This window comes from Phallusia mammillata, chromosome 2 (assembly GCF_965637545.1).
Source record: "Phallusia mammillata chromosome 2, kaPhaMamm4.hap1.1, whole genome shotgun sequence".
NCBI classification, from domain to species: domain Eukaryota; kingdom Metazoa; phylum Chordata; class Ascidiacea; order Phlebobranchia; family Ascidiidae; genus Phallusia; species Phallusia mammillata.
The window spans coordinates 2,348,108-2,372,004 of NC_137253.1; the positions used below are offsets into that span (position 1 = coordinate 2,348,108).

The 23,897-nt window shown below is 35.7% G+C and overlaps 2 protein-coding genes across 2 annotated transcripts in view; both read right to left on the minus strand.

Moving 5' to 3' along the window:
* The window catches only part of LOC145214672 (NACHT, LRR and PYD domains-containing protein 3-like), a 39,032-nt gene extending 32,142 nt beyond the window's left edge, over positions 1-6,890 (minus strand). Inside the window, exons 1-7 of the mRNA XM_080083248.1 lie at positions 6,531-6,890; positions 5,612-5,751; positions 5,139-5,454; positions 2,975-3,129; positions 2,669-2,762; positions 2,376-2,456; positions 1,930-1,983 (exon numbers count right to left, since the gene is read on the minus strand). Of these exons, the coding sequence (XP_079939374.1) occupies positions 1,930-1,983; positions 2,376-2,456; positions 2,669-2,762; positions 2,975-3,129; positions 5,139-5,454; positions 5,612-5,665 (754 nt within the window). The 5' untranslated portion in view covers positions 5,666-5,751; positions 6,531-6,890. The remainder of the gene's footprint in view (positions 1-1,929; positions 1,984-2,375; positions 2,457-2,668; positions 2,763-2,974; positions 3,130-5,138; positions 5,455-5,611; positions 5,752-6,530) is intronic.
* A 5,838-nt stretch (positions 6,891-12,728) lies between these two features.
* Positions 12,729-22,875, minus strand: LOC145214673 (NACHT, LRR and PYD domains-containing protein 12-like). The gene is made up of 15 exons (XM_080083250.1): positions 22,742-22,875; positions 22,279-22,451; positions 22,031-22,147; positions 21,759-21,953; positions 21,346-21,447; positions 20,502-20,618; positions 18,466-20,183; positions 17,879-18,010; positions 17,611-17,673; positions 17,151-17,318; positions 16,798-16,956; positions 16,438-16,599; positions 15,995-16,177; positions 15,474-15,635; positions 12,729-14,518 (listed from the first exon to the last, which is right to left on the minus strand). Exons 1-15 carry the CDS (start codon positions 22,756-22,758, stop codon positions 14,420-14,422), a joined length of 3,567 nt encoding a protein of 1,188 aa, XP_079939376.1. The 5' UTR covers positions 22,759-22,875; the 3' UTR covers positions 12,729-14,419.
* Between the last annotated feature and the right edge of the window lie 1,022 nt (positions 22,876-23,897).

Genomic DNA, 23,897 nt, shown 5'->3' on the forward strand with positions numbered 1-23,897 from the left:
TCGTTTTATTAAGTTATCACTCACATTTTCAGTTTTGGCAAAGGTTTCACACATATGACGCGATTTAAACCTAATAAGCGTGCTTCGGTTTCGTATAATGTCAAGCAAAACTTTGTTAAACAAACTAAATATGAAAAAATAAACTTGACTTTTTTGCAAGATAAAAGTTTTTTTTAAATGCTCGTTGTTAGGTTGGCCGCTGCATGACCACGGGTTACTTAAGGTCAATTAGTAGGTATTACTAACACAGTTCAGAACTTTCTTTCGCCATAACGTAGCGTTTTTTGTTTTTTTTTTGAATCAAATACTCAAGGCATGTATAAATTAGGTCAAACGGTGTTGTTGAACACCAAGGACGGCGTGCTATTGAAAACGGTGTCAAAAGGTCAAACAGTCGTTTGGTGTGTGCACCCTAAAGGTTACTACAGGTCAATGGTACTCGTTTTGCGAAACAAAGTTAAATGAAAAACTCGTTTTGCGAAACAAAGTTAAATGAAAAGTTATGTATACACTTGCAGCAAATCGTATTTTAATTGTCTGTAACACAACTGTTACAGCTTTCTAGAAAAAAATTGTGTTTAAAACCCGACCTTGGACGACAATATCTGGGTCAAAGCAAGAGATTAAATTGAAAGTATTTGTTTCGTTCTTTTTTAATGCTTTTGTAATTATACGACAATAATAGTGCAAAAAAATACAACACAATTTTTCATTGTTGGGTTAACGCTTTCTAAAAATTTGTTCTTAAGAATTTAAAAATCACCGCAACATTTGTTTACCGTAAATCCGCACAAACACGCGTGTGGGGACCCATTAGTTTTTGTTTACAAAAACAATCATATGTGTAGATCAAATGATGTGTATAGTAAATTGGTAAATATCGTATAGAATATATAAAATGGAAGTATATCAGAAAGCCACCATTCTAGTTTATTAACGGTTGTGAATTGAGCTTTAAATCAGTGAATCACTCCCCTGGGACCAGAGTGATAGCATTAAACTTCATTAGAAGATTTAGTAAAAGTTTTAACACATATTTGGAGCTGTAGGCCTTTGGATAACCACTTGATGGATTTTGCTGATATTTTAAATAATAAACGAGTAACTCACTGTTAAAACTTTTCAGCACATTAGGGCTTGTACTTCTGGCCTAAAACTAAAACCGATTATTCAGGGGTTTAAGGGGTGAATCCATAAAAAAGTTGGAAAATTCTTTAGAATGCCTTAAATTGCACCAACCAACACAGCATGAAACTCCTAGATTATGCACTTTGCTCAGTAAAGCCGAATTGAAAATTTGACATTTTGGGGGGCTGTGGGTGAACCACTGGGTCATTCCGGATCAATCTTCAGGAGGATCAAATTCGGATCAATAGCTAACATCTGTGTAAATTTGAATAAATTGAAAGCACTCTTTCTTGACCAAACGAGTGTTACAAACCAGCATTAGAATTTTTCAAATTTTAGCACATTAGGGGTTTGTATTTCTGACCTAAAGGACTTGAAAAGCTGAAACCGAATATTTCAGGGTTTAAGGGTTAAAAAAGCAATATTGTAATAAATAACAAACAGATATACAATGTAGCAGAGTAAAAGAAACAACTGTGTTATATTGCTTTGTGTGAAAACAATGACACACAATGACTCAACAATCACAATTGCTGATTTCTATTTTTATGTAACAAACAAAAGTTTAAAGCATATTTTCTTGATCATGAGAATCAAATTTCGATTTGACAGCAAAACAAAAAAATGTATGTGTTATTTTAAGAAATGAGGTTCACATGGGGGAATGACCAATATAGATGAATATAAAAGTCAGTCTAGTTAACAGTGCTTAATTACACCGTTGTTTACACGTTTTTCAATTATAACACGACTGGCACAAAAGCTACAAATAGCAAAAACATACTTTTTACACATATTTACCAATAGAGAGTGGGTCATTGGTATCTGGGAGATGGTTGCTTGCTTCGTATATATCTAAGCAGTTTCAAAACAATATAAATACTGTTGATGTATGGCAATAAAAGTTTGATATGTTATAAACTTAAGACATTTGGAATAAGTCACACAAATTTACAAAACCTTGAAAAGTATTGACTATGTTATTTTGTTGTTTATTTGGCAAAACAAAATAAGTGATAATCTTGAAGTAGGGGTGTACAGATGCCCCTACATGATCATGTTTGTACAAAGTGTTTTTCTGCCAATAAATTAAGGTTTGTAACATGTAGCACAGTATCAAGGTAGAACTGATAAATCTAAAAACAAAACTGGCAAACTAGAATATATTTGATGAATACCGTGTTGTTACCAGGCATATATCTTACATTTTCCTTTTTGTTCAACTGGCAAATACATAATAAACTTACTTGTGTCATGTCCAGCAATGTAAAAGGTAGGATTGTGGAAAACACCACTGATGTAAGGTTGAACTGTTGTTCCCGATGTCTCTGTGTGGATAATGATAATGTTGGTTATTTAGCTCAGCAAAAACGAAAATAAGGTTTAGACTATTAAGGAGTTTACATGATTTCAGGCATGTAAAATAGATTTTTTTCATACTTTGTAAATGTTTCATATTTGTGAGTTTTAATAATGCAATGATACGGTTTGAAAGCAGCTAGCAGCGCTCAATAAAAGGTCTATTTCACTGGTAACATACTCGGAGTGCCTGCATCTTCACCAGGTTTACTGGGACTGCTTGCGTCATGGGGATGAAAGCCAGGAGGAAGTGCTTTCAAGGGACCTCCCTGTTCCTGTGAGAGGAAGAGCGATAAGATTTGTTGACATGATAACAGTCGTAAAACACCCCTTTCACGTTGCAAACAAACACTAGGCACAGTGGTCCACGCTTTACCTATTACACATATATAAATAAATGTCACTGTTAATTTGCCAATTGCATTCGAATTTCTTAATGTTGCCCCCTGCAGTTATACTGTGTTTGTGTCTTGCTATGAACACCAACCTGCATTGTAGGAAATCCAGGGTTCATTATCTGGCCCATGTTATTTGCATAATTGAGTGAAATTGTTTGCTGCATAGTCAAAAAGCTCTCTGGAACCAGTGGTTGGGTATTATAACTTGGTTCTATTGAAAAGTTGGAGGCTTGGTTGAAGGCAGCTGTACAAAAAAGTAAGAATGAATCTATATACATTATTTACAAACTAAAGCCATTGACTTTGTTCAGATCTTTTTTAACACACCAGAAAAAAATTACACATCTAGTTTTTTAGTTTCTTTCTGTGTTTTTTTTTACATTAAAACGTGGCCTGTTTTGCTCACAAACCCCCACAGAATCAAAATGACTTGTTAAAGTTTTGTAAACCAATGATCTGTGTCAAATATAGTTTCTTTTCAAAACAATTCACATTTAACGCAATACACATTCTGCAACCACAGCCTCACACGAAAAAAAAACTAATTATCATATATGTTTAAATCGGCTGAGATAGGAAGTGAAATTTCACAATTTTTTGTGGCTAAAAAAAAGGTTCTTAAGATTAAAAACAAAACAAATAACAACATTATTTTAGCACAACTAAGTGGCATTTGTTGTAACTTGGCTATTATATTCCAAACATGTTTATTGATTTGGATTATTTTGAAACTAGAAGGGTGGCTTAGCACATATTGCCATTGCACATATACTATGACATATTTCGTAATGGGTCCCATATCAGCCACTGTATTTTATACCTTTAGTTGTTTCTGCAAGCAGAAACTCATGGGTCCCCCACACATGCAAAGTTGTAAATAGTGCATTTTTTTAAATAACTATAATAAATTTTGGTGCTATGAGTTTAAACAGGATGAAAAAAAATCTGCAGAAATGATCATGCTGTGTGAGATAGAAACTACACAAGTCACATTTAATTCATCAATTGTTTGCAAAATTTACCTATTTTAAGGATTAGTGGGGCTACATGGTAAAACTTAACAAGACTGCATGGCAAAAGTGACAATTGACACCTAAAAATGACTTTTGCACAAACTGTCAAAATTTCAACGAACTCAGCCAATGTTTACAAATTGCACCCATTTTAGGGGTTAATGGGGTAAAGGTGGGTCTTACAGGGTAAAACACATCAATGAATAATGTACTCAAAACTATCTAACTTCCATATATAGTTCTGACATTGTTTAAAAGTTCACCCATTTTAGAAGGCTAGTGAGGTAAATATTGGGGCTACAAGGTGAAACAAAATAATTAACAGCTAATCATGGCAAAATGAACAAACTGTCCAAATTTCATCCAATTCCTGCTTTGTTTCACAAATTTACCCATTTTAGGGGACTAGTAGGGTAAATATTGGGGTCACATAGTGAAACATAACTATCGTCAGCTTATTATAGCAAAATGAACAAACTGTCCAAATTTCATTCAATTCGGACATTGTTTAAAATTTCACCCATTTTAAGGGGCTAACGGGGTAAACACAACAATTGACACCTGAAAATGACAAATTCCACAAGCTGTCCAAATTTCACTTAATTCTGACACCGTTTAAAAAACTCACCCATTTTAGGGGGTTAGAGGGGTAACTGATGTCTTTTAACACCCAAAAGTATAAAATATTAAACCACAATGAACTAATCGACAGTCATGTAAAATTTTATCCAAATCGGACAATGTTTAAAATTCTGACCACTAGGGGTGTTATTATCAACATTCCTTAACGCTTCTGACGTCGAAAGGCTGTTAATATCCCCTCTGACCAGCATTTCCAAAATGCCTACCAAGTAATGCACAAACACATGTACCATGTCTATATTATACCGTTGCTCCATAAAAATCTTTCGTTTGTGGTGCGCAGCAACATACAAAAACGTTTCACATTTTGGGGTCTAGCGGGGTAAATACTGGGGTTATTAAGTCAACTGAAGCAGTTGGCACACCTTCATAACTATATCTACCATCTGTGAAAGTTTCATCCAAACCCACCAAAGATTTCATGCCAAAAGTGCATGGACAAACTTCGACGGAAAAAAGAAAAAAACAGAGTGAAATCAAGACGCGTCCCCATCAGTGAAGGGGACCCATAAATACCAGTATGACAAAAAATGAGTTGCATGAGACTGGTTCCAACCAAGTGCATGGATATTTGGAGGATAATAACTTGCACTAATACCTTGTTGTGTTCCAATACAAGCTGGATTCACTGCACCACAGTGTGGCTGATTTGCATAGGAGTAGGTGGGATGAGTGTTCCATGATGTATGATGTCGAAATTGCTGAGAATGTGAAATATTTCCTCTTATAGCTGCAGCATCAAACTGATTCCTTGCACCTGTTTGTTGGGGTGGAGGAATAGCTTGGTTGGGATAATAAAAGATGTTTGGGTTTTGAGGTTGGTGGAAGTTTAATGGAATTTCTGGCTGCTGGGGTTGGAATGGTTGAATAGGATCACTGGTGGACGCCAAGTGTTGTCCACTCATTGAAGCATTCTGAGGATAGAGGCAAATTTAAACATATAATTTAAACAGTTTTTGACTCTGCTGTATGTTACCGAAGCTAAGAAAAAAACACTAAACAGTAACTTTCAAATTCAAATTTAATCGAAAGCACATGCACTTTAAAAAAATCTTTTAATGCACAATTAACCGGATTTCGGTCATCACTATATTGAATATCACTTTCAGTGTCTTTCAGCTCCATTTAATGCAAAAGATCCACTGGGCAGATCAAAGCCTGGTATTCAGGGATCTGCCAATTTACATAGAAGAAGTCAACAGTTGGTAAACCTAAAACAATTAAAGCATTTAAGTGAAAATTACAAAAAGATAAAAGTAGTAACAAGAGACTGTTAGTGTTCAAAACCATACAGCGGGTATAGGAAAAAAACACATAAATTGTCTAATTATTACAAACTGGAGAGTTTAAACCAGATTTTGACTCACCAAATTAAATCACAAGTTTGGGATCTAACATTTCAGCGTAATATTACAAGCAAAATTGCTATTTTTATGTAAATTTGGCTGCTTATTTTTCATGTAAAGTTTAAATACCTGTGCATTCAGCACATTATCATGCTCAAATGTTGGAACCCAAAAGTTTTTTTTATCGATTCGATTTTTTTTTTTTTTTTTTTTTGGCCTATCAAATTCGCATTAAAGGCCACCAGTTTGTAAAAATTAAACAAGACAATGTTGTGCAGATTTTTATGGTGTGTTGTTAACTTGCTAAATCCCCGGGTGTTAAATTACAAAAAATAAATATATTAAAAAAAATAAAGTTTTACAAATTGACCAGAACTGCACATATATATTCTTTAGGTGTCCAAGTCATCCTTAACAGGGCTTTGTTAGCTTTTAAGACATACAAAAAACTCCGAATATCCGAAAATATTCAAAACGTTTACTTTCACCGTTTCACCTGTATGTCTTGCATGAAAGGCAAACACTTAAACAACATTAAACAAAAATATTTATGGACACAAGAAAGAATCTAATCAGATGGTTTTATGAATTAAAACGTTTGTTTAAAATCCAAACATTTGGAGTGTGGCTTTTTAATAAATTACCGGACGCGGGAATAAGTTTTACGCCCAAATTCCGAACATGTCCGGGAAATTTTGAGAATCCCCTCAAAGGGGGTCGCGTCTAAAACTGCGGGCCCACTTGGCCCAGCACTTGGCCCGCCTCATGCAAATATAAAAACTGCTGGCCGGCTTGATAAAACCGTGGGCATGCCTGTCACATGACAAGATCTGAACGGCAAGCAATGGATGTAGTGGACCCGCAGTTTTTCCTTGCGATAGACGCGACAAGCACAGGATATAGTGGGCCCGCGGTTTTTCGATACGAGAGGCGGGCCAAGCACTGGATATATAGCGGGGCTACAGTTTTTATACTTGCAAGAAGCGGGCCCGCAGTTTTTTAATTGCATGAGGCGGGCCAAGTGCTGGGCCAAGCGGGCCAAGTGATCAAAGCGGGCCCGCAGTTTTAGACGTGAGTCACGTGACCGCCTTAAAGGTGCTTTTTGATGTTTGCAAAGTAAAATAATTCACACTGTTTCATGTTCTTGTGCGATTTTGCCGGCAGAAAATTTGGCTAGAGGGGCAAATTTTGACACATACTAACGATATCAAATAATTATGTACATATGAGCATATATTACATGCTATGCAACTAAAACCTAAAACATGCTACGATATAAAAAATCCCCAGGACACGCGTCCATCTGGCATTTATTACATGTACAATTTTGTCTGTTCAAAATACATTAAAACGGCAGAGGTTATGGAAATAACTTTAGATAAGTAAACAAGGCAGACAGCGTTAAACTCGCTTGTTTAGACATTCACAGTTTTGCCTGCTTCACGTTTAGAACATGATACTATGTCAGGTTTTTATTTGTCAGATTTTTCGACCAAATATTTTAAATTTGAGGTACATTGATGTTGTGAGACAAGCATCCCCTGCCGGCCCCCATTATTGCACTGATTCATTTGAGTCTTTTATTTGACTGTCTTGTACGTAAGCGCAATTTTTGAGCAAAAGGATAAACAAACAAACAAACTGAAGGCACCTAACAAACAAATAAACTGAAGGCACCAGCTGTTTGTAGTTCCTAGTACTTGTTTTTTTCCGAGTAAGGACAGTGAAATCAGTTTCTAGATTTTGCTAGTTTTTGCTAATAGTTTATGTCGCCACTGCTTTTGAACACAAATAGCCTTTCTGAACGCGTGATACAACGCGCATTACATTTCACGATTCCCTGGTTGCATAACCGTGAATGCTGTAAATCCTTCAAGCGCATGTTTGTCACGAAAGCATTTACAAACTTTGCAGTAGCAACTATATTTTGACAAGTTTTATTTTCACATCTTGCCTATTTCTGACGGTACTAGCAAACAATAATTTGCACGTCAGTCACTCAATATTGGAAGCAGTTGGCGAAAAAAATCCAAACATTTATTTTAAGACCAACTTAGACCCGAGGTTAAGTTTACCAAATAAACCATTTTTGCAAAAGTTTTTTTTTTTAAATACGGCCGCAAGGACAGTACACATTCTTTGCGCGAAACTGAACCCGATCCGTCTTACGACTTTCATTGAAAACAACTTTTCACAAAAACTCAAACAAACCATTTTCTGCCAAACAAATTTGTTTTCAATTCAACAGAGAAACATGACTGATGACGTCATTGTCAAAATAACCTCAACCAGTTTTCTTAAAATATCAACAAGTTAAATAATTCTGACAACCAAACCTCGCTATTAGACTGCTTCTGAATTACAGCGCAACCAAGGAAGACTTGTCAAAATGAAGGTTGGGCCGACATCATAACTAATACGTTTAAGCTTGACCTGCTCTCAACACCTGAACAAAACAAAAAGCTATACTTGAACAAATCACAGTACGCCAGGCCATTGAAGGCGCTATACCGAATCAGCCGGTCACCAAGCGTTCACCACCATATGGCAAGGCGTAGGCTAGAAATTCAGGGCTGATCCCAGTTATGAATTTATGTTCATCCTACTTGAACAAAAGCTAGACCGTGCGACCGTAAAATGTTAAAAAGCTTTCACGCTAAAGTGAAAGACAAAGTCACGAGCAATGTCCGCGTGAAAACAAGAATGCATTTTTAGTTAAAGCCCAAACTTACTTTAAGCACAACAAGGTTGATTCCTAAACACAATATTGTTGTTATGTTTCATTAATTCGGTTTGAAAATTTAAATGGCCGATGTAAAAAGTGTGAAGTTCTGAAACTCCGCTCACGTGCACAGTTCCAATGATTTTTTTAAATATTCCATTCTTTGGAACACAATAATCTACCGAGTATCTTTAACACACAATAATCTCACATTCCTAAACAGTTTTGCCGATTTACTTCCAAAACAAGGTGAGCTTAGTCTAGGTTTAAATTATCCGTTTTAGAGGAAATATAATAAAAATTATTCAAACTGACCAAGTACGACTCTGAATTGATTTAACTTGTTGTTCTACTTATGAAATATATTTGCGGAGCTTATAAGCTATAGCTATGCTTTCCACGCTGAACTAATATATTATAATATATTAGTTCAGCGTGAAAAGCATAGCATTCACTAACTTTGCTGCGTTCATTTATCAGGCTCTGCTACGTAATGTATCCTAATCAAGTTATGCAGCGTTTCTGGTATTGTTGACACGGTTGGCAACGTGTAAGGCCGAGACAAAACCTTTACCAGCCAATTTAATCAGTACAAAGCTTTCAGTCGAGTCGTACTTAGCACCAATAAAGCTGGTGGGTTGGGGTCGCTGAACGGCACTGATGTGTGACGGGTAGCAGACCATGAATGACGTCATGCGACCCACCAACGTCAGCTCATTTGATGCAAAGTTTGTTTTTTTGCGATTTATCAACTAAGAAACTTCGTAACAAATCCGCGCCGTAAACAAAGTGTTTAAAAGTTAAATCCACGGTTGGAAAACATTGTAACTGGTTACCAAATCACAGCACGACAGGCCTACAAAATACGTTGTATCGAATTAAGTCAGTCTTCAAAGCGGTTTTGAAGAGCAAGGCATTGTTCTACAACAATCACTCTCCTGTGAGCTCATAATCACATATTGCTCGGTAATAACGGTGTAACTGCAACGTGTTTATCCTCGATCCACTAATTGTGCCTGCCAACTTTTTTAGCCTAACAACGTGCCAACGTTGCTGCGTTATTCCCGACTTGTGAACTGCAACTGTGCATCCATGTTTGTGTTTATCAAAAGAAAGTAACTCTCGCGACAGAAGTCTATAACCCGGACTTGGTTGTTTTTGCTTGATCAAGTGCAAGTGCAGAGCGAAGCGTGGTTCAGTGGAAATAAACGACTCACTACTCCACCTGGTGGAGAAACAAAAGCGTTCTTACCAAGACGGCGAGTTGAAGTCACCTCAAAACGATAGAGTGTAGAACAGAAAACGTGTTATTCAGATTGAAACGTTTTCACGAAACAAACAGAAAACGTTTCACGCTGAAGACAAATTCACAGGCAAGCCTGGGTCAACGCTATTTTAAGTGAAGTTTAATTCAGCAAAATTACAAGTTCCTAAACACAACGAGTTTCATTCCTAAACACAATGTTGCTGCCATGTTTCAATAAAGGTTGGAAAATTCAAATTGCCGTCAAGTAAGCACTAAAGACATTAAACTTCTAAACAAGTTGAACTTATAGAACCTTGAATAGGTAACAGATTTATGGGGGTTGGGTTGTTTGTTTTGTTAAACACTTCTTTCAACAAAATCCAACATTCTTTTTTAAAAAAATTCAAATCCCAGAACTACCATCAAATCCAAATTTGGTTGCAACCAGCTGACAACTTGACACCAAAAGCAACACACAGAAAATCCTTATGTCATTCTCCAATATCAAGTGAAGTTAAAATCCAGCTTCTGCTTGATGGAATGAAAGGGTGGGATGACCTTCGCGCATTAAACTTCGCAAGCGGGCCACAAAATCTACGCATGACTCCGAAGGCATCCATGGGAAAGCATGGACCTGCTATTGTACAGCGCGTCCACTAATGAGTTATAATTCGACTTCTTAACTGCTAAGTCACATAAAACCATCACTGCTGAACCAACCAAGTTAGCAGCTAAAAACTAAATTAAGATTTGCCATGCTATGCTTGTTTTCGCAAAGCTGGACAAAGCGTTAATGTTGGTAAATTGAACCACGAAGTTTTGCCTACAGACCCCAAGAGGAACTAAATAAAAGTTTGAAAACTCGATTCTGTCGCGAATTCGTCTCTTTGCTGCTCAGCAAGGCAGGTTTGAATAAAACGGGTTGGATTCGACCCTGAGTTTGCACTCGCTCTAATTTGTGCCTAAATCTTTACAACTTTTAGGTCTACTTTGTTTTTTATAACTTTTCAGGCAGGACTTTGGGTTTGTATCTGGCCCGAGCCGAGTTCGGTGTCCTTTTACAATATACGACACCCTATAGATTTTTTACAACTGTCTATTAAGATCCCATTACCAACCCATTATGACGTCACACAGAAGTACGACGCTCGGTTGACAACTGCTCATGGGGAACCGCCTGCGACACTTCAAGTAAAAAACATTTTTATAAAACAGGAACATGTCATCTAAAGTTTAGTTATTTTCGTACAAACTTAAGCCAATTATGAGATGCAGGCAAGTCATAAATTATATTTCTCGAGAAACGGCGAACGGATTTTGCTTCTACAGAAAATACAAATAAATACAAACGCGTCTGCCAACAAGATTTGTGTCTAATATGTGTAAGTTGACCCCATAAACAAAACTCCTCGACTTTTATCAGTAAGCTGTCATTGGTCGCATTAATGGAACAAATAAAGAATGATGGGTTGCAAGAGTGCGTTAAGAAAAAACGGCACCGGGAAGAAGAAAATGGTGTTTTTCGTCATGAGCTCAAGAAACTGACACTAGATGGATATTTTCCATATGTGTCATGGTTGGTAGTAATATTATATTACTAAAAATGAATGAAATAATTGTCATACCGCTGTCTGTTGCGCCGAGAAGTGAATCAGTGTTTTGATTGCGAATACCTTCATGTCGTCATCACAACCGTACACTCCCGCTAATCTACAGAAAAAAAAGGGACACCGACCGATTTCGTGTTCCGGTCAAACCCACCCCAATACATTACCACCGTTTGTAGCATCACCAACAACCACCACAACAAATACAACCTCCCGTACGACCTGGACCAGCGTCAAGATTTCCAGCGAGTCACCAAACTGCTCCTCAGCGACACCTTGTGCCGCGTTCCAACGTTGATCGAACTCCACTAGGGGGCGTGTCAATCAAAAGAACAGCGGCATAACTACACTAAACAATCACCAACCTGGAAATAGCTGCGCAACGTTGAGATGTTATGGAGTGCAAAATGGTGGCCACAATTGGTGGATAATGTCTGAACGCGCTGCAGCGGCACCGTAGCAGTTCAGCGACATGGTGAGTCAATTCACGCATTTCACTCTTCAGATAAACATTCTCCGCTAATTATAATTTACTCACAATATTTTTCAGCACTGTTGGGTACAAAGTGCTCGTTACTGTAGAATTGTTTCTCCATTTTATTTCACACCAGCACAACAATGTACTTCCAACTCCAACCAACAACAATCATAGAATGACCAGAGAATCAACCACCGTCACGAATGACTGCACACTTAAAGGTAGGTTAAATTAAAGGAAAACGTGCGAATGAAACATTTTATGGTTACCCTAACAAGTTGATGATTATTAACATAAACAACATAGTATGATTTATTCAGCGTCACACTTTTACAAAATGATAATAAAACGCATATTCTGAATCAACTTACATACACAATGTTGAAACAAAAATGCAAAATATCGTAATGTTTACAACAAATATTGGATATCTACTTGAAAATATTTGACGTGTGCTGGCCGTACTGATTTAAACTTACATTTCTATTTGACTGCGTGGATAAAACAAGCTATTGGAAATAATGACAGTAACCAGCTACGAGATTGTTTGTTCACATTTTTTATCCATGGTTAGCGCCGAGCTGCCTGTTTTATTGCAAACCCATCGGGTTAAAACAATGCCGCTCAAGTTTCTTGCTTAGGAAAACAGAAGCTACCAAGATAGGATTAGAACCCGCAACCTTGTGACTACAGGGCGGTTGCGATAACCAGTAAGCAATCTTGGTGACTGAATAAGTTTTTGAACTTGTTTTCTATGTCAAAAGCAACCATGATATTTCTTTTCCTGCTAAACTGTCGTGTTTTGTACCAATTTATGATATGTTTTATAGTATGGTGTAGCTGCAGCGCGTTTAGGCACTATTCACCGATGGCGTCCTCCACTGTTCATGCGTTCCATAACGTTTCAACGTTGCGCAGCTATTTCCGGCTGGGTGATTTATGTCGTTGTGTTTTCTTTCACCAATCGAAAAAGACTCAACTCAAAATATAACAACCATGTTTTGTTTCAGAAGAATAGAATCGCCTCTAGAAAAACTCCCTAGTCGTATTCACATACTGGTGATGATTTATTACAAGATACAACCACGGGATAAGCCCGGGTCAAATATCGGTGAGTTTACGTTTGTCTGTGGGTTGGCCCATGGTTTGTTTGGCCAAGCGCTTGTCCGGTGGAAAGTTGAGACAATTCCACAGATTTATTGCGTCACCTGGTGAAATTTAATATCTTACGCATAATCCACAAGATGTCGCTATATATCAAAATCAAGTAAGGCAAAACTACTTTTTCGCGACGCATTTGCCAAGACAACAAACCGTTACGGCTTACTATCGAAACCAAATGTGTTTTATAAAAAGTTTTAAAATGTTGCGATTTGATTTAGCAGTGTGCAGGGAATGGTGGGAGTCGATCTCAGGTGTTGCAGGGAACACTTGGAAATATTAAATTAAACAGAATTGAATTGCAGAATATAAAATTACTACTTAGTTTAAATGCTGCCTATATAACAAACAGTTGTTGGTGGATGGTACCAAAATGTTTGTGGATTGGCACAGATCTGTGGAGTGTTAGTTGAAAAGCACTGGGATATGAGAGTTCATATAGTAACAGGTTTTCAATTGACACATGCACAAATAATCACACATCATATATTTACAGTAATATACTACATATAAAATAGCAAACGAGCAAACTGATATCATTTATAGTATAGAAAAAAAATACAGTGAAAAAATGTAATACAAAAGTATGTGGAAAGAAATCATTTGATTTCTCTCGATTGCAAACTGATCCATAGCGACTTAATGAAATCAAAAAGTTTATTAAAACAAATAATGATAGCATGGCTTCAAAATCATGTAATAATTTAATTTACAGATCAAACATATAGTGTAAACGATTTGGTGTTAAACTAATTGAGAGGAAAATGTTTAGGAAAAAAACAATCACTACAGAAAAATCAGGTGGAAAATCTTTAAAAAAAACTTTGCATTGCATTTTTGAAGCTATTTAGTTTTCAACTCATCATATACAAAGTTCAGGAGAGCTACACAACAAAATACAAATCACAACACCAAGTAGGAAAAGTGAAACATGTTGGAAGGAATGAAAATATAGGGATGGCGCAAAAATTGCATTAGTAAAAATTTTCAGTGATTAAAATATATTTAAGAAATGTACAAAGCTAAAATTTTGATCAATGTTTAAAATAAAACGTAAAAAGATTTGCGCGTTGTTGAAACCATGGCAACATGTTTTGGAAGCAAATTACAAAATAACTTTGGACAACGAAGTTTTGCTAATATTAAAAAAAAAATGAAAGTACAACTTTTAGGGAATTTCTAACGATAAAGACAATTAATAATTATAAATAGGCAAAAAATGTTAACATGCACAAAATGGTTTTAAAGTAACTGGAAGTTTCATGCCCAAGAAAAACTGTCCATAAACTTGTTGCATTTTCAGGATTCTTGCAGCTGCATCACCACCAATCAAGTTTCTTTACTTTTGACTCGAGGATTTTCAAATCATCTGCATCAATGCAACTCTTCAGCTTCCAATCAAGCCTAAGCTTTTCCATCTATGAAAGCAAACCATAAGATGAAACAAAACTATATACATTCCTTACTTGTGTTGTGTTAGTGGCATCGGGTAAGTAGGAGATAATTCAGAGCATTAGGTAGCAACCAATCAGTAATGTCTGTGTAGATTTTTAATGTGTACAAAAGTCAAGAATAGTGAGGATTAACCAAATAGTACAGTCTGTTAAATTTAATAGAAAAATATTTTGTAATGCTCATTTTGCCAATATAGTAACCTTTATTGGATCGTTGCTGTGTTTATTAGGTTTTGCTTATTCTATTCTACACATGTCATAAATGCTTTTGTGCAATATCAACTGACTCTGAACCAGTGGTTGCCATTCAATGAAGGCAATAAACATATTTCAAAGAAAAATGTAGTACTGTTGAAGTAACTTGGCCAAAAAAGTTGCAGTGGCCCAAATTAACCATAGTACAATAAAATTTTGAAACACATATACTTTAATGTTTAGAGCACACAAGCATATTAGAAAGTCATATATGGAACCTGACCCACAGGTTAGCGACCCCTGCTATGAAACAGGAAATTTCAACAATTCGAGAAGCACAGCTCTATTTAATGAAAATAGGAAAATATGTTAAATTCATATTATATATTTAACATGTTAAGCATTTAGATTCTTATGAACACTTTAAATTCCAACTGAATAAACCAAAACAGTTCACAACCAGCCCTAGGCATACAATAAAGATGGGCAATTCAGGGAATACCACTTTACTCAAACAAGAAAACAAACACTTGTGCGTTGACATGTAAATGTAGCAATACATTTAGAAGACAATTTAAATCAACATTTTCAGTCCGAGGGGCAGGCATAGAGTGAACATTTAAAGTGGTTGTGGACTATTAATTGCAACAAACACAGCAAACTGTGTTAATCCATTTTTAAGTGTGTCTTTAAATTTGTTGAACTTCATACAGAAACAACTTACTGGTGTTTGTAGTGTTGACAATCCATCAACCAATGCTGCTCCTCCAGTGGATGTGATTCCACATTTATGCAAGTTAAGTCTCTTCGCTTGATGTAAACATTTGGAAAGCTTCTTTGCCCCATCATCACCAAAATTGTTAGATGTCAAGTTCAAGTATTGCATCTAAAATGCAAATTTGACATACATGTTACACACATACTGCACATACAAGAAAATTTAACTTTTATACACACATACTAAACCACTGATAATGCCTAATAATTTGTAAATGCAATTTCACATGTACTGATGAAAGTTGAACAGAATAACAACTAATAAAAAAACTGTTTTCAAGGACTCTGGCTCTTGCTAAAAAAATGGAGTGTATGTATTTTATATTTGCCAGTGTTGACATAAATATATCTGCTGCACGTGAAGAAGTATGAAATAAAATTTTCGTTGGTGAAATAAGTTACAACACAAGTTAATATAATTTTTAGAATAAATGTTCAATACTGCAAATTATTCAACTGTCATCTCACCGGTTCTTGGAGTGACAGCAAACCTGAAGTGATATGAGAAACTCCATCGGATGTTATTCCACAACCACGATCAGCATATCTGCCACTACCCAAACCAAGTGACTTGACATTACTCAAACATTTTGACATTGCTGCAGCACCAAGGTCACCGATTGGGTTGTTACCTAGGTCAAGTTTATCCATCTAAAAAGTAGAAAAAGAAAAAAGGAAATGCACAACTGTTCAAGTAATTAAGTTTGCACTGGAATTGTTTTTCTGTGCCTTTCTTTATTTTGTCACAATTTAACCTGACATTACAGTTGATAGAAAGTTGTCATTTTACTGTAACAAGGAAACTTATATTTTCTGAAACACACACAGTACAACAAATATTTTATAGCAACTTACTTTAGCAGTTAAATGAAACCAGGTAATTTATTTTTAAAAGTCTTTTAGGAACTTACTGGTGTCTGTAACTTTGATAATCCACCAGCCAATGCATCTGTACCAGTGGAAGTGATGTCACAATCACACAAATCAAGTTCCTCCACCAGATGCAAACATTTTGCAAGTTCCTGGGCCCCATTATCACCAAACTTGTTCCCCAACAAATCCAAGCAGGGAATCTAAGCAGGAACAACTAGTTTGGTTATTTTGCAAAAACAAACCACAGAATCCTAATACAGTTTAAAACTAAAATGTGAACAGTTATTTAAACTCAGAAATCTTTGATTTTAACTTTAATTTTATCACACAATCAAGCAATACTAAAGTTAATTAAAAACATTTCAGCAAAATTATCATCAACAATAATAGTGACAAACCTTAGTTTGAGAGTTTAGGATGTTTTGAGTGATGCCTGGCATTCCTTTACATGTGATTCCACAACCACGCATTTCAAGCTTCTTCATTTTGTGGATTGACTTGGTAATTGCACAAGCTCCAATGTCACCCACTTCATTATGAGTGATATTCAATCTAACCTAAACAATAATGTACATTTCACACAACAACAATAATGTGAAGTTAACAGCTTTGCAACATGGAACCGTCGACGCCCAAACACCAATCACAATAAAAAATATTGTTTGAAATCATTGTTTCTCTATTAACAAATATTTTGTCACAATGGATATGACAATGACAATAGTAAAGTGACAAACAAATTCACAGTTACCATGGACTGTGTAGTTTCCATCTCAAGATGTTCACCCAACTTAACAGCACCGACTGACGTCATGCCAACGTTTTCAATATCAAGTTCAGCTACTTTGCCCACCCCACTGCTTAGTATGCTCACACCTTCATCTCCAAAAGGTATGTCAGTCAAGTACAACACCTCAATCTGTTAAACATAAAAACAAGTAATTATAAGTAAATGAAAAAACATTGTGATCTCCTATTTATTTGTGACTTTATCATTTAAACATATATTAGGAAAACAGTAACTTGTTAAAACAGAAATTTTTCAAATGCACATTGTACAATTAGGTGATAAAATATAGTTGTAGCAGACAAGCTGAAGTGAACCAGAAATTGAGTTTTCAGTGTTAAGTTGTTGCAGTGCTTGGTGTCTGGCCAAATGTGACTGAAATTATTTTATTTATCATAAGTTAATATTAGTAAGAATAGCAAACCTGATGTGGGTGATCAATTTGCAGAAGTCCATCTTTAATGCTTCTGGCCAATGTTAACACATTCTGAACAAAAATATGTTTTTAGACTGCTGTATATCCGACAATAAGGTTTTTTGCATTTTCTGATTCTGTGGTACCAGTGTGTTGTTTTCATAATATTATGCATCAATTTCTATCTTCACAATCATAATTCACAAAATACAAAACATATTCAGTGTATGACACTATAGGCAAAATTTTAATGACAACAACTTAATTGAAAACAAACCTTTCTGATACTGTCTGTTGAATCATGAAGGGAACCAGATGACTCAACATAAAATGTCTCCACATGAGGAAGGAAGCTTCCAGCAAACGGCAGTTGTTCATCCGGACAATGTTGTAAGATGAAGTCATCAATCTAAAACAGGTAAAAAAATGCTATTTATCAAAGCAAATGTTTATATGTGAGCAATTAACCAGATACAATTGATATTAATTAACTAAAAGTGCAACCACAACATTACAAATATTGTTTGAAACAAGTGACATCAAACTGTGAGGATTCCCCTTAACTGCGAATGTTTAATTTGGAAAAAATACAAATGTTTAAATGAAACTTACACTTTATTTAAACTCAACATTTTTTCTCACTGAAATCATAGGGTAACCAGTTTTGTTTTAGGAGTTATTGAGTTTAAATATCTTTATACATGTAAAAATATATGAACACAGGAATTGAATAGGGTTGTTCCAACTAAGTCTCAATTGTAGCTTCACCAATAACAAAAATTGTGAATTACGAAGCATTTGGCTTCAGTGGGGCAAAGGAACTAATTCTGAAACATGTTGACAATATCTAGTTATCTTACTAACTTTAACTCTGTGTTCTTGCACAAACTTCCCAAAACTTTGTAAAGCATTTCCAACAAATGACAGATAAACATTTCTCAAATTCAGAGTGATATTGTTCAGTTTGTAAAGTGAAGCCATGTTTGTGATATCAGATGAAAATACAGAACCCGTTATGTCAGCAACTGTTGGTAGAAGTTTGGTCACAGGTAAGCTAATATCATCACTGCCAAGTTCATTCAAACATGCAAAAATATGAAACCACTTTTGCATGTCATGTACTTTATCACTTTCTGTCACACTCTCTGACAGTTTCTTTGATTTGGATTCAGCAATTAAGCAAAGAAACTTTTTCTTTTCATCTATTTCATCAACTTTTGCTGCAGGAGAAAGTCGTCTTGCTTTTTCAAACACATTATCTTTGCATATGCCAAAACAAAACTTTAATACATTTTCTAAATCTCCAGACTCAAAAGCATTTTCAAGAAAAGATTTAAACTCATTTAGAGGCATAAACAAAACAAGTCTAAGTGCAACCAGCAACTCTTGCCAGGAGCGATGAACAAAGTAGCTAACTTTGTCTTGTTGCAAAATGCTAATTGCAAGCCCATCCTCTGAATCTACAGCTGTATTGACAAATGCTTGTTGTGTAGCCAATGGAATCTTAAACTGCTCTAAGTCCTCATCTGAAAACAGAGACTTGTTTTTTTGCCATCCATCAAATGCCAAGTCACAAAGCATCTTAACCACATCCATGCCTTTTTCAAAAGAGCAATGCTTTGAACGAATGTATCTGTTTAACATTGCAATGTAAACACCTGTGAGTGTGATATTACCCGAAGTTCCTCTTCTTCCCAACAGAAAGGTAAGAGCCATAAGCATGTTGACAGGTACTACACAGCATTCCAACAAAGCTGGGTTGTCTTGAAGGATTTTCCAAACTCTGTCAAACTGTTCACCACATACACACCTAGCAAGTTTTTGCTGTTCACTCGGTGCTAACCCCAAAATTTCCAAAACAAATTTGGGTCTGTATTCTGGAGAAGCATCAATAAACTGAGTAATTCTTGATGTTACCAACTTGTAAGCATTCTTAAGAAGTTTGCCATTCAGAATGTTATATAATAGTGCCATTGGTTTTGCTTTTACAAATGGTAATACAGTTGGATGTCCCTTTTTCAATCTTTTAGTTTTGGCTTCATCAAGACCATCAATTAGTACTATAGTGTTGGGATCCTTCAAGATGAAATTGATCAGCTCCCTTTTCTCTGCTTTATCTATTGAAAGACTTCCTTCTGTAATCAGTGAACAGAAAAGTAATTCAAACAAATTTGTCTCTCGCCTAAGGTCAATGGAGCCGACTGTGATGTAAAACACAAGCGAAGCATTGGAAAGAATTTTCTTGTCCAAAACTTTTTGCACAATTACTTTTGTCAATGTGCTCTTTCCCACTCCAACTGCACCAACAACACCAACTGACTTTTTATCTTTTTCAATATCTCCTGCTTCAATCTTTGCTCTTTCAAACATGTTTTCTATTGTGATATCACCTTTCAGTTCATTTCCTTCATCTACCATTCTAGCTAATTTTTCTTGTTCTTTTTCACGATCATTGTCTTTCTGTCCAGTATATTTTACAAGCACAAGATCAACTGGTTCCACTGCTCTTCCATATTCTCTACCACATTTTTCATCCACTACTGTCCTCAGATGCTGTCGCAATTTTTCTGCAGTGGTGTCAACTGTAAAAAATACACAAACTTGTCAAGCTTCAAAAGTTGGTCAGAAAGTAGTTCTATAATACAAGACCTTCGAAATTAATTATGCTTTTGGGTTTTGCAGCACCAACTAAGTGACATGTATGTTTAAAATAAAGTTCTCCATTATAAAAGCAGTTAAATCTTGTGTATGGATTTTATACCATGACATGTGATGTTGTTGAGCATTAAAAGTTTAAGACAGCCAAAAGAGAAAGTGGATTTAAACCAAACAATAACTTCAGAAACAAATAATACTGATCTCACCTTGCAATGTTTGCAAGCAACAACTTTTCTACCAACCTAATTTATTGACTTTATTTCCTTTAACAGAATCTACTGAACTATCAGAATCTGAATCTTCAGGTTCTGTCTTGTGATGTTTCATCTCTGGGGAATCATGCACAGCGGACAATGGATCTGCATGAGAATGTAAGAAATAATTTTGAGGAAAAGGACTAAGTAACTTACTGGGTACCACTAGCGTATTTAGGTGGGGGGGGGGGGGGGGGGGGACAAGGTGCCATGGCCCCCCCTCAAGAAATTTTGACCGGCTGTTTTAGTATTCAATCTTGTAATTTCAGACAAAACTGTGAATAGCAATGTGCGCTATTTTGTTTAATGTGCGTAACGCATTGATGCTCGTCACACATCTCAATAAACAATGAATGCCAATCCAGGCCACTTGGCGTCCAACTGCGAGTATGACGTTACAATGGATCTTATAATAACTTTTTTCTGTCACACTCATACAAGTGAAGATAATTCACAATATGATTAAGAGGCAACCACAGTTAGAATCAACTGTGCCGAGTGTTAAAAAGTGTTACATGAACACGATCGAATCGTGACTATAACGTTCGTTACTTACAGCAAGAGTAAGGACTTCACAGGGCCTTAGGCTAACCAGCATTTAATTGATATTGCGAGTTTAATAGGCACAACAGGTGCTAACAGAGAGGTCTACACAGTCTACCACAAGGTGGTGCAATCTATTTTATGCTGTATGGGCTGAGCCAAGCCAGAACCCTAGTTATTGGTACCAAACATTGCTGTTTTTGATGCTCAGTGTTCGGCTGTGTAAATTAGATCATTGAACATGTGTAGTTGCCAGAGCAACAGTAAATTTTATTGTAACATTATGAACCTGTTTCTCCAGTTGAGCTTCCTGCTTCTGATGTTGGAGCAAATGTTTCAGGAATGTCAAGATGGAGCTTCTTCAGTTTTATAATGGTTTTCTCAATATTCTCTAAAATTAAAAAATAAACCAAAAGTTAAAACGTTGCTCAAAAAGTCAAAAAGTTAACTAGCAAATTATAATCTAATCTGATAATTATCAGCTATGGCTAACAGTTAAACAAAGAAAGTAATGGTATTAAAATGGAATTGAAATGAACATTTAAAAGTGCTTTCTATAACATTTATTCTAGCGTTGAACAACTCTAACAACGGCAACAAAAAAGATCAGAAATTATAAAAACCAAGTGCAAACTATTATGACATAATTCTCCATTACCATGTTTTATCTCTGGTAAAAAATGCATATCAGTTTGTTTTTACTTAGTCTGTTTGCTTTCATCCATATCATCATCATGAGATATTGTCTTTCTGCAAAGTTTCCCTTGTAATCACTCTCAATTTCGGTCAACTGAGAATCTTGTAATTGAAACTTTTGTCGAATAATTGTGTCTTTCCAAAAGCTCTCATCAGAATAAAATCGACAAAATCCATAAATAAACCAAGAAATTTCTCGATCTGTAATAAATTGAAAACTAAGAACATGGTGGAAAAGGTAATGTGGGTATTTTTTATAAATCCACTCTTTAATTTACTTTGAAATCTTCTTGATTTGTTTTTAGCCAAAAGTTGATCAACTTTCTCATTTCGTTTGTGTGAATAAACTTCATCTCGTACAAGTTGAAATATTTCTGGATCATTTTGGTCAACACCTGTAAAAAAATAAGAGTTGACACTTTATGTTACCAACCCAGTGTTACAAAGTTGTGTCTCTATAAAGAGGCATAAAGTTTATTGCAAACAAATGAAAACAAAAATGAATCTTATGCCACAAAGCCCTCACCTTTCCAAAACTGAAACATGTCCAAGTCATTGTTTTTTAAATATTTTCCAACTGCCAAACCAGAAAAACCAAGTTTACGAAGAAATTGCATCTTTAATCTGAAATCCATATCTTTGCATGCTTTATGAAAAGCATGTTTCGAAGTTTTTATTGTTGATTCCTTACTGGTCTCACTAAAAACACATAAAAATTTACTCACTTTAACATATATTTCTCACGAAATAGCCTTTTGCTTCCAGGCATAATGTATATCCAAGTATTGCTCATCATGCAGTTTTATTGTAAACAAAAGTCCTATACAAGACGCCTTAATCAGGATAATGACATATCTTGCAGGACAATTTCTTGTAAAGTGACAAAATGCAAAACACACACAAAAAAACAGCGAGCAATACTTGGTTATATATTTCTCACATTCATTCACTTTGGTTCAAAACAAACAATTATTTTAAAACAAACCAACCTTGAACTTGCCATCATAGAACTTTTCTTTAATGCCTGGGATTAATTTACTTTATTACATCTACATCTATAATGTGAATATGTGAATGATTTAGGCTACTGTGTGAAGTCTGTAAGACTAAAACAATATTCATATTTACATCGCTACTGACAAATGTGGAAGCAACAGGTTAAAGTTAAGTTTTCGCCAAGTAAAACCAAAGTCTATATAAAACACAAGTTGTCCAACCTATTGTTACGCAATAAAGCCTATGGAGCCATTTTGTGTCCAAAATGATACTGTGGGTAGACAAAAATAACACATAAATTGTCTGATTTTTACAAACTGGAGAGCATAGACGCGAATTTGATTCGCCAAATTGAATGAAAATTTCGGGTTCTAACATTTCAACGTAATATTAAAAGCTAAATTGCTGTTTTTCATGTAAATTTGGCCGCTTAATTTTCATGTAAACCTCAAATATTTGCGTTCAGCGTGCATTATCATGCTCAAATGTTAGAAACCAAAAGTTTCATTCGATTTTACCTATCAAACTCGCGTTAAATCCCACCAGTTGGTGAAAATCAGACAATTTATGTGTTTTTCCCTATACCTGCTGTATTAACTTGGAAACAAAATGGCGTCCATGGAGCTCTATCGCGTAACAATGGGTTGGACTACTTGTGTTTTATATATACTTTGAGTAAAACAACTCTAAGCAGCAAAATTGCGCTAATTTCTTTACCAACGCGGAAACAGGAAATACCCACGTAACTTTGTGAAGCGTGACCAAGTTTAAGGTGCAGTGGACCGTGACGGGATATGATCAAGTTTGTTTTTGGGGGGTTCGGGTTTTGTTCCGGTTCAGACAAATGACCCGGTCCATACCGGTTTGTGGTTTTAAACCAGTTCTAATCGCTTTTGTTTTGTTTTATTTTACCTACAGAAAAAAATTTCAACCATAGGCTGCGGCTGCAGGACACTTTTAAATTCTTTGACACGCTCTATAGCTGTTAGCTCTTTAGCTTTTTTAACACGCCCTATAGCTGTTAGCACGCGTTTTGGCGTCAGTAACAACCGTGGAAACCAATTTACTTTGCTAAGCAACACCTTTTCGGCCAAAAGGAAAAACTGTTTAAAAATATTTTTTTCGTACATGTTTTGAAAATCTTGACCA